Source organism: Siphateles boraxobius, unplaced genomic scaffold, assembly GCF_051911475.1.
Source record: "Siphateles boraxobius isolate OS27281-9 unplaced genomic scaffold, OSU_SipBor_1 27, whole genome shotgun sequence".
Lineage (NCBI taxonomy): Eukaryota > Metazoa > Chordata > Actinopteri > Cypriniformes > Leuciscidae > Siphateles > Siphateles boraxobius.
Genome location: NW_027508887.1, coordinates 1 through 15,000, shown reverse-complemented (window position 1 = coordinate 15,000; position 15,000 = coordinate 1). Strand labels below are relative to the sequence as shown.

The 15,000-nt window shown below is 39.9% G+C and overlaps 1 protein-coding gene across 3 annotated transcripts in view; it reads right to left on the bottom strand.

Moving 5' to 3' along the window:
• The window catches only part of rbfox2 (RNA binding fox-1 homolog 2), a 26,325-nt gene extending 12,342 nt beyond the window's left edge, over positions 1-13,983 (bottom strand). Inside the window, exons 1-6 of one of the 3 annotated variants that reach the window (XR_013207405.1) lie at positions 13,729-13,983; positions 12,854-13,006; positions 12,400-12,453; positions 11,147-11,239; positions 682-769; positions 532-588 (exon numbers count right to left, since the gene is read on the bottom strand). Coding sequence is in view for 2 of the 3 variants with exons in the window: in XM_077245551.1 (XP_077101666.1) it covers positions 532-588; positions 682-769; positions 11,147-11,239; positions 12,400-12,453; positions 12,854-13,006; positions 13,729-13,908 (625 nt within the window). In the remaining variant the exon portion in view is untranslated. The remainder of the gene's footprint in view (positions 1-531; positions 589-681; positions 770-11,146; positions 11,240-12,399; positions 12,454-12,853; positions 13,007-13,728) is intronic. The other 2 variants (XM_077245551.1, XM_077245550.1) reach the window with 2 other exon arrangements.
• Between the last annotated feature and the right edge of the window lie 1,017 nt (positions 13,984-15,000).

Sequence of the window (15,000 nt, the reverse complement as noted above, 5' to 3'; positions counted from 1 at the left end):
CGATTGGTTGCTGATAAAAAAGGAAATTACCATATTAATGGACGATTTAGAAACGGCAACTTCTGATGAATTTAGGCGAAATCTACACACGCAAACAGACAAAATGTAGTAAAATACAATGTCAGACTTTTTTTCACCACAATTCTGAAAGACAAATATCTCAAAATTGACCAGTGAAAAAAAAAACAACGATGTTTTTGCCTGTCGTGTCTCGCCTTAACTTTATTATAGTATTTAAGTTACCGTTATTTTTCTGATATTTATTTCAAACACGCATTCTGTTACAAAATGGATGTTTGAGGCTCGTTTATTATTAAATAACGTTCATGCACATCTATCCTATATACATGCGTTTTTGATTATTGGAATGATTTTGATTATATCTTTGGAGGTTGGTGATAGTACGAGAACACAAGGAGGCAATATTGCATATGGAGAAACGGCTGTAGTCTCGGATCGTTCACCAGCACGGAGAAATGCCACACTTCAACAGGAAAAAAACATCGATTGGTACGGGGCCGAACATCTCACCTGCGTAGAGCTCCGGTCCGTACATCGCGCCCATCATGGGACTCAATTTCCACCCAGCTGAACCCAAACACAGAGAAAAGCCTCCGATTATCTGCCTGGCTTCATTGCTAACAACTGAAGAACTCAAAAACCGTGGTGAGGTGGTTTTACCGTAGGGCAGTGTACTGAGACCTTCTCCGTTAGCATACGGGCTAACTAACTTCTTATTGGTCATCACTCGAGCTGTAGCGTTATTGACCTGTTCGACAGAGACAGAAAGAGAATCTGATCAGAGACTAAGAAGAAAAAGCAATGGTGCATTCAAAACTAGAGCTGTGTTAATCCAAACGTCATTCTGCAAACAGTTAGAGGACTAAATATGTGAAGATCACTGAGAATTACGATATTTACATGTAGTGAATTTCACAGATCACCCAAATCTCAAAATAAAAGACATCCGATAATCAATTCTTTGAACTATATTTACAGCAGAAATTGTGGACTCATTGATATTCCCTTATATTGCTTCATGCATCAAAAAACTCCCACTGATTTTCAAACATTCAACACAAAAACCCAGAAATCAATGCGTAAAAGCAAAATGAAAAACAGGGCATTCCATTGCTAAAATGGAGGAGAGAGATAAATAGAGAGAAACAAAGAGATCACACATGACAAAATCAATACACTGTGCACAGCTCTTAGCAAAATCACATTCAGCCAATTACAGTCCATTAACCAGAAATGAGCATATCAGCCAATCAGCAAGCATCAGATGCAGCCTATGGACCAATCCAAAAACTCTGCAGCTTAATCCCGCCCCCTCGTGAAAACAACACATCATACCGAGAGAGAGAAGGGGGGATGTTCAGAAACAGAGGGATGCAGGAAAGAAAAGAAAAAAAGAGCCAGTCGACATTCAATGGAACCACAAAAACGGGAGAAGAAAAGAGGGAGACAGACAGAGAGAGAGAGAGAGAACAATCCATCCAATCAGAAACGTCAAACTCAAAAAGCCATCCAGTTTGTCATGAACAAGAACACCAAAGTGCGTCAAATGAAAGGAAGCCTGTGATTGGTTGTTGTCAGACCTTGTGAGGAGTGACGGAGTTTATGGGTGAGAGAGAGAGAGAGAGAGAGAGAGAGAGAGAGAGATGCATATGCTACATGTCACAATAAATGAAATCATGAAGACGGAAAACACCGGCAGGCATCAACACGGTTCTTTCACACGCTGAAGACCAATATGCAAACACCGTCACACACACACACACACACTCACTGTCCATAACCAAAGACCAAAACAAGCTTGAGTCGGCTCATCCTCACATGAATATAAGGGCAGAAATATCGTCTGAGGAACAATTTCGATGTGCGTGTATTTGGGGGCGTTTTTGGCTCATAGGCTGTGCAATAATCAGCAGATATCTGGGCCTGAACTGGAAGCATGATGGAGTGATTCAAACAATCACAAATGAAATGAAAGATGCATGTTAGGGCCGGGCGCTATGACCATAAGAAATGTGTCAATCTGTGGAGATTATACCAAAATAAACCCTGTACGCGAGTGGCCTGATCTCAGGCGGTTTCCCGGATGATCCTTCAGAGATCGGGTTGCACCGCTGTTTGTAAGATCACTTACATTATAATGTTAAGTCCACATTAGAGGATTAGTTACTAGATAGTATAACTCATTCTCTACTGAATTTAGTTGCACTATTAGTGCTTAAGTCAGAGTGTAGCTAAGTCACAAAATATACCATTACCTTCAATGATCCAACAGCAGCCTTCAAATTAATGAGAAGAAAATGTTTGTTTATCCTGAATTCTTTTGCCTCACATAACTGGTAAAAATAGGTTTACACAAAAACACAATGCTATTTCATGATTAAGTATTATATTTCAATAACATTCAGCCACTATTTAAAATTAGCGAGGAAAAAATACTAATACAAAAAACTAATGACATCACATCACAAATCTAAACTCCTTGATTGCTTGCATTGATGCAAAATGTAAACTATATTACCGCTCGGCTCTAATCTGCTAAACGCAACTATAAGGGATGAAGATATTATAGAGATTATGAACATTAACATGGTGATTTTCTGAGAAGCTGCTTTGAAATGATATGCATTGTGAAAAGCGTTGCAGCACTGCGAACCGTTTTATTCCAGCCATTACTCCTGGTCAGAGGCGTGCAGAAATATTACGTTTATACGTTTAAATTAATACCGTGTTCAGACTACACAATATTTTTGTCTGTTACGATAATCACCGTGTCAAATTATGCGATTTCGAATCCTTGTCATGTCGCGGACAAGAAATGTGTCAGACTACACTTTGCTTCCCGACCAATCAATCATCGCTAGCCGTTTTAAACGATGTGCGATGGAAACTAGCGTCCGACTTCATTAGAGTGTGAACAAAAATGGTTGTACTAGCCTAATGCTAATTCAAGTACTCACCGCCTCCGCTATTGCTCGCCAGTGTTTATCCCACCGACGTCCATCGAATAATTCCACCTAGAAGCACAGATACCACCGGCTCTTTCGTTTCGGCATGTCTGAGAGCTGTGTACCGAACAGCTTCTGTGCTCCTATTGGTCAACGTCACCCATGTGCTGGAACCCGTCGTGGAAGACCGAAAAAAAGTTAAACAGGCTAGTCTTTCTGTTGTGATGTCGCACACTGCATTGCAGACGCGGCGTTGGCTGTCGTACACTATGACACACTATACCAGATGAAAATCAATTATTGCATGACGATGCTAGAGGTTTTGTATGTAGTCTACGATAATATCCTAACTGCCGTTTTAACGATGTGCAATACGACATTATTCAGACATTATACACCTAGAAAGCGCACACATTCACTGTATGATTTAGTCTATTAAAATACATTTATAATGTCCTTAAAACTCAAGATATGGGGACAAAAATTCTTCCCACTGCTTTGCGTCTCTGAGCAACACACAGATGGGTTTCATTACTGAATGAATCAGCTTTTTGAATGAATCGGTTCAATGAGTGATTCAATGACTCACTCATTAAATACTTCGTTCCTGAATGAATCATCCGTTCGAATGCATCGGCTCAATTAATGATTCAATGACTCAACTGTGACTTGCTGCTACCTACAGTTTTAATTTCACATTTAAAGTATCTTTTCAAATCAAATATCAATATTCAACGTTTTAATGTTTAAAACATCAAAACATTATGTGTTTGTAACTGTGTAAAATGCATCTAAATGCCACTTCAGATACAGCTTCTGTTTCCTCTGGATTGCAAAGATTAATTTTGTTGATACGGATTTCATATGATTGGTAAAACCTCTATTGTGTTTTATTATTCTAATTGAATTTGATGCAAAGCAATAACTTGACACAAAAGATGATGCATACATCAGGCATGTGATTGGCTAAGGCCAAAAAAGCCTAACCCTTCCATAGTATATTTTTCCCTATGGAAGTCAATGGGGACCAGAAACCCACATTCTTCAAAATATCTACTTTTGTGTTCAGCACAAGAAATAAATACATACAGGTTTGGAACAACATTACAGTGAATAAATAATGACATAATTTTTATTTTTGGGTGAACTATCCCTTTAAGGACAAGCGGCTGCATGTTTACTATTAGGGCTACTGTCTCTTTAAGACCTGTACGCGACACGTCTAATATACACGCATTTGACAAGCAGATTTCTCTCAATTTTCTCGGTTTGCTTTCAGTTTAGACATATCCAGCTTTCTTTATGTAAACCTTGTGTGTATTTGAGAGTATTAGCAAAATAAGACTCAAAGAATGACTTAGTCCAGTAACCCGGCGCTGTAGACAGGCTTTTAGTGCGTGTGCGCGTCGGGTGTTCGCGCGCAGTAAAGCGCATGTGAGAACAGCGCATCTGCAGTGAATGACATGTTTAACCGGCAAGGCTTTAAAGCACATGCAAATAATGAACTTTTGTGAACTCACTGAACTGATGTGTCCCGTTCCTCTGCGTTAATATTTGATGTGAGTATTTGTCGCGTTGTACACTAATGCTGTTGAGACGGAGGCGCCAGAACTGCAACTGATAGAATGCACGATATTCATATTTCTACAAAAGCAGTCAGCAGCTTGCTTGGAGCAAGGATCATAGCGCAAATTTGAACTATATCGATATATTTTTTATATCGATATATCGCCAAGCCCTACTGGTGGCCTAACGGCGATGTTCTTGTCAACTGACAACGATAGCACTGTAGCGCGAGAGCGACTGAGGTACGAAAGTGAGCAGGTGAACAAGCTGAACGCAAATACGTCCTTGTTGATACTTGGAAAGGAAAGAAAAATCTGTACGCATGCTAGCCTGTTATGTCCTCATATCCTCTCCTTTTCACTCCGGCAGCTCTTGACAGATCTGCATGATTAACGTAGGTCACATTTTCAGGTCGGAAAATTCCGAAAAATCACATTACTGATACATTTAATTTGGTTAGAAAAAACATGGCTTTATTAAGGTAAAAGTTAAAGTCCCCCTGTGGTGAAAATCCAGCTTTTAATGTTTATAAGTCTATGTGGTGTTTTTAATATGCTTTAAGACAAATCATGTGTAAATTCATAAGTCGACAGCATTGCTGAGTATTTTCTCCTTAAAACTGCAGTGAACCAAAGACAGTCTCAAAAACACGCTTTGAAATCGCTGGTGTTTCTGACGTCACAAACTACCTCGTAACCAATCAGATCAACGTGTGATCGTCAACGAGTGGATCTCTGAGTGAGTGAGTGAGTGGAGGCGGGGCTCATTTGCATATTCATAGAACCGCACATCCTAAATGAGGCAAGAGTGTCGAGTTACATTTAAGATATTTTAAGCCATGACGATTTGTTTCACGGAAATTTTGGTGATCAAAGAGGAGCTTTAAGGGATAAAATTAATGACTACAGAGGGACTTTAAAAATCTATTTAAACTTATTGGAAAATATAATTTCTGTCACTGCTGCACCACACAGAACATGAAGAATTTCAAAAACTTTTTGTCTTTGTCCACGGCAGTCCCAAACCTGCAAAGGTACCAACACAAACACACTCAGCAAAATATTTTCTAATTAGCTTTATAATTTGTCAATATCACACTAGGGCTTTGACTCCCAACTTAGTTATTCGAATAGAATTCGAATATTTAAAAAAATAATGATATTCGAACGAATATTAGGCAGCCTTTAATATTCGAACCTGTTATGGGCATTATTTTGTGTAAATGTGTTTGCTTGTTTTCAATTCAGATTCCGAGGCTTTTTCACGCCTGGTGAAGTTGTGAATCACGAGCTCATTAGCAAGGCAATTATTGGTCATGTGGGCTCCTGTAGGTGACGTTAGTGTCCTGGTTAGTGCAGCGCATATTTTGTATATCAAAACAATGGCCGCGCCAACGCCTACAACAACAACTCCTGACGAGGAGTTCGAAATCTACACTCCTGACAATTTGAAAGCAGCGTGTGGCGCTACTTACATTTTACCAGGCATTCGTTCACTGTTAACATCCTTCTGTGAACGGTAAGCCCCGGCTTCTTTAATCATTTTGACATCGATGAGCTAACGTTAGACCGCTGAACTTTTAGTCATCATGAAAACAAACACAGCGGTGCGTAATGGAGTGCATCAGAGCAGCATCAAGAACATAAAATACATTGCTGAGAATCTCTTATTTGCATCTTAAGTTTATTACCAATAATAATGATAGGTTTGAGAAAAGTGTAGAACTCGGTGACGGTGAGCTCGCGCGAAACGCATCTTCAGCAAAGGAACTCATTTAAACGCATCTGATTGGCCGATGCGTTCAACAGACATGTCTGTGATTGGCTACAATGCTCAACGCTGCAAAAGCACTTTGCAAGTACCTTTAATGCAGTGGTAAAAATATAAATAAAACTAATAACCTATGCACTTTTCATGATTAGGTAAGTTAATCGCGGCAGCTGTAATCTTATTCACATTTGTTTTTCTGTTTAATTGTTTTGCTCTATGAGAAAGACAAGGTAGCAAAATATTTGGGGCTTTACTTAAAACATTCGGGGCTTAAGCCCCCTTAGCCCTATATTCGAATATTAATAAACAAACGAACTTCGAATATGATTTTTTGGCAAAAATCAAAGCCCTATATCACACACGCCTACCCAACGGCCATTGTCGTTTATGAAATCACGACACCCTACGAGGACAGTGGCAAAATCAGGCTGATATAGTGTAGTCTGAACACGGACTAAGTTTAATAGTGCATCTAAAAAAATATTAAGCATTGCGCAAGTTATAACTCAGTGCTTAAACACGGCTGCTGCAACCGGCCTCAGGTCTGGTTATAGTCAAGTGACGCAGATTCTACATCATTCGTCTGTTAAATGACCTGATATGTTGGTTTGGACCCATTAAGTTCCCAACTAAAATTTGTGACCCATATTATAAATGTATACGGTTGGTCATAACGCCCGCCCCCTAACGAGAGCTCATTAGAACCACAGGATAGATGGATGGATGGATGATGTGGAGGAGAGAAATGGAGGGGTTTAGTATGACAGTCTCATATCAGCCATGTCAGTGCGTGGGAAAAGTGCTAATGATCATGAGAGCGATGGAGAAAAGAGGAGCAATGGCGAGCACTGGGGAGGGAAATCATTTCTGTCAGTACTCTGTGGTCCTTAGCGACTATAATAGACATGATTTCATAAAGCTCTTTTCCCCCATGCCTCTGATGAACAGAATATCAGGACAGACCTCAGGGAGCAGATGCGATTGCGCTAGCCGCGAACAGACGCCACTAGCTGGATGCGCTCGGCCAAACTTCGTAACGAGGACGAGGGCTGCCGTCGTCTCCGCAAGGGCTTTAACGCATCTCTGATCCCTCAACAAGCTAATCAGTGCAAAAGAGCGAAAGACCACAGTTTGTAAAGCTGGGGAGGGCTGGAGTTTAGATCTCAGGGGGTTTGAGTTGGTGGGATTGATCAGGGATGAAGCCGTACATACACAAACTTACCATGAGCCAGGAAACGGCGTGACGACACGCGAGCAGTTACCGTGGAGACTGACAACAATAACAACAACACAGAAATCGTCAAGGGAACAGAAAGGAAAAAGGAGAAAAATGAACCAAAAAAAAAACAAAAAAAAAGAGAAGAGCAAACCAAAGAGAAACAAACCAAATGCAAAGAATGAGTGAACAACTAGAAAAGAGGAGAGGAAAACAAAACAGCAAAGTCCAGTGAAGACTCAAAACTCTTCACTGGACGTGGGGAAATTCTGAGCAGACATTCACACGGACTTAAAAACAACAACAAGACAAATCTTCAGGTGATCAAATCTGTTGCTTTAGGAGTGCTAAAGAGCCTGCAGCCGCATTCGTCTGTGTCATAGAGGAGGAGGAGAAAGGGACGAATGATTAGAGGAACTCAACAAGCACACACACACACACACACACGTAGTGAAATGCAGCACAGAGCGAATCTGCGACTGAGTCAAAAAAGCTGGAGCTTTACGGGCCAAAATAGAAGCAAGTTGACATGGACGTACGTCTAAGAGAGCAGTTTGTGAGTCTAACATGCCGGACTAATGACATCACCCAAGGGAGGGGCCTATACAGTGACATCAGAGGGTTTTAAATAGACACAGGGACAGGAAGTGATGCAACGGACAGGAAACACAGTGAGAGTGCAGACTGGCCAGAGAGAGAGAGAGAGAGAGAGAGAGAGAGAGAGATGAGTGAAGAGGTTGATGATTGTGCATCGCTCTCTCCACAGATCTGCTCTCCAGAAAACACAAACAAACATTAGGGTGTCATTACATACAGCAAAATATCATGATGAATATATTTCAATGGCATTCAAAAAAAGCAAATCCAAATGAAACTGATTCCATTATATGTAGTAATGCTTCCTATGAAACCCGTGTCCCGCTTTCCAATGAATCTGATGGTCTGAAAGTAATCAGACTCATGCAAACCCAAATGAAGCCGTCGCCGCTGCGCTCCCATGCAAACAGCCACGACACCAGGGGGCGCTAGAGCAACAGGCATCATGCATCTACACCAGGGGTGCCAAACACAACCAATGCTACGCTTGAAAACACAGCTTTGGTTATATGGGTAGAATATTCCTTTTCTTGCTAATTAAGCAGAACATGTGAGCGCTTACGTGTAGAACCTTTTTATTTGCATGCAGCTTTTGGTTCATGTGCACATTTGAAACCGAATCTGTGGACGACAAATGAAAAATGTTACGAGCAGAGAATCTCACAAAATCCTCTGCTGAATGATTCTTGCATGCAGTACATGGATATGATTTCTCATGTTTAAGCTGACTTGTCACTTTTGTTGTTCGGTTTATATTTCCTAATTACTGATTTCACATGTGAGGCCTCTAGGGAGTGAAGTTAGTATTTATGCATTTTATTATTTTTGAATGCAGGGTTATCTAACACATAACAAGAAAACTAAACAAAAATTATAAAAACACATTCAGATACTTCAACTAAACACCTCAAGAGTACAAATGTCTGTTTACATTAAAAAGGGTTTGAAATGGGATTAATAACTCGTTTCATCACAGTACTGGTTATTAAGTAAGTGATAATGTACACTACCAGTCAAACGTTTTTTTATCAGTAAGATTTTTAATGTTTTTATTAGAAGTCTCTTCTGCTCATCAAGACTGCATTTATTTAATTAAAAATACAAAAAAAACAGTAATATTGTGAAATATTATTACAATTTAAAACAGCTGTTTTCTATGTGAATATATAGTAAAGTGTTATTTATTCCTTTGATCAAAGCTGAATTTTCAGCATCATTATTCCAGTCTTCAGTGTCACATGATCCTTCAGAAATCACTATAATATGATGATTTGATGCTCAAGAAACATTTATGATTATTATCAATGTTGAAAACGGTTTTTATTTCAGGATTCTTTGAAGAAATCTGAAACACAATCCTTTGTAATATTATAAATGTCTTTACTGTCACTTTTGATCAATTTAATTCATCCTTGATGAATAAATGTATTGATATTTCTTCTATTTCTTTCCCCCAAAAAATAAAATAAAATTTAGTACTGACCCCAAACTGTTGAACGGCAGTGTTTAATGTTAAAAAGCTTTCCATTTCAGATAAATGCTGTTCTTTTGAACTTTCTATTCATCAAAGAATCCTGAAATAAAAAACGTTTTTAACACTGATAATAATCATAAATGTTTCTTGAGCATCAGATCATCGTATTATAGTGATTTCTGAAGGATCATGTGACACTGAAGACTGGAGTAATGAAAAGCTTTTATCACAGGAATAAATTACATTTGACTATGTATCCACATAGAAAACAGATGTTTTACATTGGAATAATATTTCACAATATTACTGTTTTTTTGGTAATTTTAATCAAATAAATGAAGTCTTGATGAGCAGAAGAGACTTCTTTTATAAACATTACCGATCCCGAACTTCTGACTGGTAGTGTCAGCCACATAATAAACCCTGAAGTAGCTGACTGTACATTAGCCCCTTAATAAACAGATACTTACCATGTAAAAATAAGATAAATGTGCAATATTGTATTATTTTATGATCATACTTGTAGAGACGGCAGAGAGACAGAACGAGCGCAGCTTTACTAACGGGTTTCCCAGATGAGCGGTCAGTTATACAGCACTGGACGACGGTCACTGAAACAAAGAAAACATTCGACCCACATGACCCAACATTTCCGGCACATCGGAGTTTGACACCCCTGATCTACACACTAACATTACCATTAGTCCTAATTAAAACACACTCCCCAATTGATTTAGAAATAAAAATGACTCAGCCTGAGGTGACAAAAAAGAAAGGATAAAAACAAACCGAATGATTTCCCGGCCTATGAGAGACAAACACAGGCAGCGTCTCAGAGGTCATGCATGTGGAAACCCCTGGAGGAGTTCAAGAACTATTAAAACACCCAGAAAAACCAGCACTGCTACACGCTGGGCCTCACGAGGGAAACACACGCGGCTCCATGCAGCACTCGACCGCTCACACACACACACACACACACACACACACACACACACACAGCAAGCAACAAGCTTCTTCTCATCTCCCAGATTCATAGAACAATCTACAAATGCACTAAAAAACAAGTACACAAGCATCTGAAAAGTGAGCCGTTTTCTCACAGTATGCACACGAATGCCATATAAAAGGGTACAACACCAAATTTGTGAAGAGCATTCAGAATCATCGGACAGTCCTCAAGTGTCGTAAGAATCCAAGCAAATGTTTTATGAACAAAAAAGCCATTCAAACCAGGAGAAACAGAGACAGCATCAAACGCACGCATGTGATTGGCTAACTGTGAGCATGCTCAGTACAAAACATCAACTCAAAACAAACAAATAATCACATGCTGTTAATAACCAACACTCAGCCAGACAACAACCAATCCAAAAACAGCCGAGAAACTCAGGATCTATAGTGGACTGCAGTAGAGATGCAACCATGCATTGCTAAGCTCACACACACACATTTCCCACAATGCCACACACACAGCTGAGCATCTTGAGCAGTTCCAGGACACATTAGGTCAGTTAAGGTGTGAGATGGGAACATCAGAAGGACAGAGACACTCACCTCGATCTTGCGTCCCTCCACGATGGTCCCGTGGAGACGCTCGCGCGCCTTCTCTGCATCCGCACTCGTCTCGAACGTCACAAAACCAAAGCCCTGGAGCCAGACGGAGAGGAACACACACACACACACACACACACACACATACACATGAAGCGTATGACCTCTGAAACACTCAGCTTAAAGGAACAATTCATTAAAAACATTAAAATGGACTGGTATGGGTTATTATTGTTCTTGGAACATTTTTATGCAAATTTTGGGATAAAAAATGGAAACGCAAAAACTCTAAAAATGCGCTTAGCTGAAACAAATATTTTTTTTGTCCTATAAGACCGCATGCGCATAAACTACGATTGAAACACATTTACTGAATGAATCCCTCGATGTTCAAGATAAACTCGTGTGACTTTGGCTCAGCGTCAGCTGTGATTGGATAACTGGAGTAAGCAGTGGACCAATGGCATCGCAGCGTCTCTAATGTTGGTTTGGTGTTTCTGAAACCGTGTGTGATCAGAATGATTGTGTTTAATTCCCTCCAGAAGCGTCTCACACACACACACACACACACACACACACACACACACACACACACACACACACACACACACACACACGAGTGTGTTCCCGAACACCAGCATCCGAACGCTAGAGAACATGACAGCGTTTATTGTGTTTCGTCTGACGCTCGACACACACTCGTTTATGATGGAGGAAAAAGAGAAAGACTGGAGAAACTTAGAGTTTATTACTGACTACTTGCACCAACTACCCAGGAATTGATGATTTTGTTCTCAAACACTTGAGATGGAAACGCGGCTTTATTTGCAAAATCTTTGTGCAACATTGAAATTTTGTTCTTAAGTTAAATTCACAACATTGGAAACGGCTACAAGTGCCGTATCACCGTCAACGTTTTTAATCATTTTTGGAGGTTGGAGCTATAAGTCACCATCTGAGGTAATTGTATTGTTAACTGAGTTTATTGCTATATCAGCATCATCAGTTATTACATAGCAGATACATATAATATTATGTTGTTAAATGTTTAATAAATACAACGATGAAAACAAACTTACACCAAAAAAAAATAAAAGTACATGTACAAAATGAGAGCATTCTTCTAAACATCATCCAGAATCACGACGAGCAAATGATGATTTTATTTCATTTGGGTGAACTGTACCTTTAAGTGTAACAACATCTAACTATATTCTACATCATATTTAAATGCATTCGATTAAAAAAAATCTTACCTTCGAGCCTCTCTCATTGAAAATGATCTCCACATCCAGAATCTTTCCAAATTGCTAAAAAACCAAACACACACACACACACACACACACACACACACACACACACACACACACACACACACACACACACACACACACACACACAGAGAGAGAGAGAGAGAATGCTCAACATAAACACACAACTGTTTGAGTCATGCCATTATAAAAGAAGAGCTGCATTTACAACAGAAATGACCGTAACTCACTTAAGCTGGACTGCGACGCTATTTTCTTCTAAAAACAAACTGTTGCATTATTTTATCTCTGTAAAGCTGCTTTGAAACACCTGGTGTTGTAAAAAGCGCTGTATAAATAAATAAAGGTGACTTGACTAACAATGTCGTCACCAGGGGGCAGAATTGTCCCTTTTACACGTCACAGTTTGTTGTTTGTAAAGGCCTGAAGCGTGCCGTACCCCGAACATCTGCCGCAGGTCCGGGTCTCTGAAGCGGAAGGGGATGTTGGAGACGTGGAGGCGTTTCGGGGTCCCTTTGGCCTCGGAGTCGTCACTGCCCGAACCACCGGCGGACACACACTGCCCGTCCGCCTGAGGAGAGCCGTCTGACAGCTGACACACACACACACACATCATCATCATTAACACACACACACAACATCATTATATCAAACACACGAATATTATATTATAGAATCGGATACTTCTTATAAAATTTTAATTTTGAGGTTCCTTTGTGAGCATTTCAATATGTGACTTTAAGCAATTCAATTCGAGACGACTGACGAATAACACTAATCCAACAACAAAAGACAGAAATTCACTCGTTTTTGACTGAAGAATTTTAGTAATGTATGATTTCTTTATAAACTGCGGTGTTATTTTACATGTGATTTCAGTTTCTGTATCTGAATACCTGATAATATTAAAACACTGTTTATTTCAATCGTATCTTTGTTGAGTTGTAACTTTTTTTTGCGATTGCTAATTGTTTGCTTGTTATTTTTTAATGACTGAGTGTTTAATAATGCTTGAGATTTATATTAGTTGGGCTTGTTGTTTTTCTATGGTGTTTTTAAACGCCAGGCAAACGCCTATCATTCACTAAATGTGAATGATATCCAAGTTTTTACCTTATTGGAATCAGAATTACGAATCAAAAAGAATCGATATCATTAAAATTCAAACGACACCCAACCCGAATGAACACACAAATGGCACTGGTTTGCGACAGTTCTACAGGAAGTGGCTCGACACGTTTGTGTGTTTCCAGCTGGCCGGATGGTGCGAGTGATCAGATGTCAGCGTTTGCTCAGAAGAGCTTTAGCACTTACTTGAGTGCTTGGGTTAGAGATGGGGGTGTTGCTGATAACTCCTGCCGGGGCCTCGCTCGGACCCCCTGCGGGGTAAATTGAGCCGCCCCCGAACTCCAGCGCCAGGCCGTTCTGAGGGGGGGGAGGTGGAGGGGGGGGGAACGAGGAGAACGGGGCGACGACACCCTCCTGAGCTCCCATCGAGTCCTGTGAACCCTGAGGACAAAACACACACACACACACACACAGCGTTAAACACCGAGATCCACCGACTCGGACTGAAAAACAGCTCGATTAATACAGGAAGAGTGAAATCAACTGGAACGGAGAGAGAGAGAAAGAATTCCTCCTCTCACGGATGAGATTATGCCACTGAAAGCCGGAGAGATTACGTTTCTCTCTTCTTCTGGTGACGGGCGGATCGAGGCAGACGTTCAATATTAATGAGGCCCTCATGCATAATTTAGCGCACGCGCCTCAAACGCATACGCTAGATGATGAAGCTAGCGCAACGCACGCAGTTACTGAGCTAAACTCCCACATCGGCTGCAAAACCCCAGCTTTATAATCGTTAAATATCACGTTTAGTTTCATCAGTGTTAATGCACCGGCTGATTAATGCGAATTATTTGAGTGATTTCCATCAAAACACATTTAGCTCATATTTAACAAAAAGGGAGGAAAAAAAACATTGTGCATAAAGAAAACAAATATATTTTAGGACAGTTTAGGTATTTTGTTTACATTGTGGTATTATTGTTTTTACATATATATGTATATATACATGTGTATATATATATATATATATATATATATATATATATATATATATATGCAAATATTTTACTATACTGTATAAAATTCTAATTCTGGCATTAATAGGAGTGTTTTTTACAGTATGATAAGTATCAGCATAAATTACATATAACAAATACTACCGTGATATTCTTGCATTAATGTAATGAAAGAGGTTTTTTTTACAGAAAAATAAGAACTGGAGAAAACAGGCCATTTTCTTTATGCAAAATATAATTCAATTTTGATCTGAAAAGTGTTTTAATAATGAGATTCAGCCATTGATGAAACTCTGGAGAGATTCTGAGCTAAACTGCTGATCTATCTGAGAAACACACACACGTCACATCACTGCAGAGAGAGAGGGAGGGAGAGAGAGAGAGGGAGGGAGAGAGAGAGAGGGAGGGAGAGAGGGAGGGAGAGAGAGAGGGAGAGAGAGAGGGAGGGAGAGAGAGAGGGAGGGAGGGAGAGAGAGAGAGGGAGGGAGAGAGAGAGAGG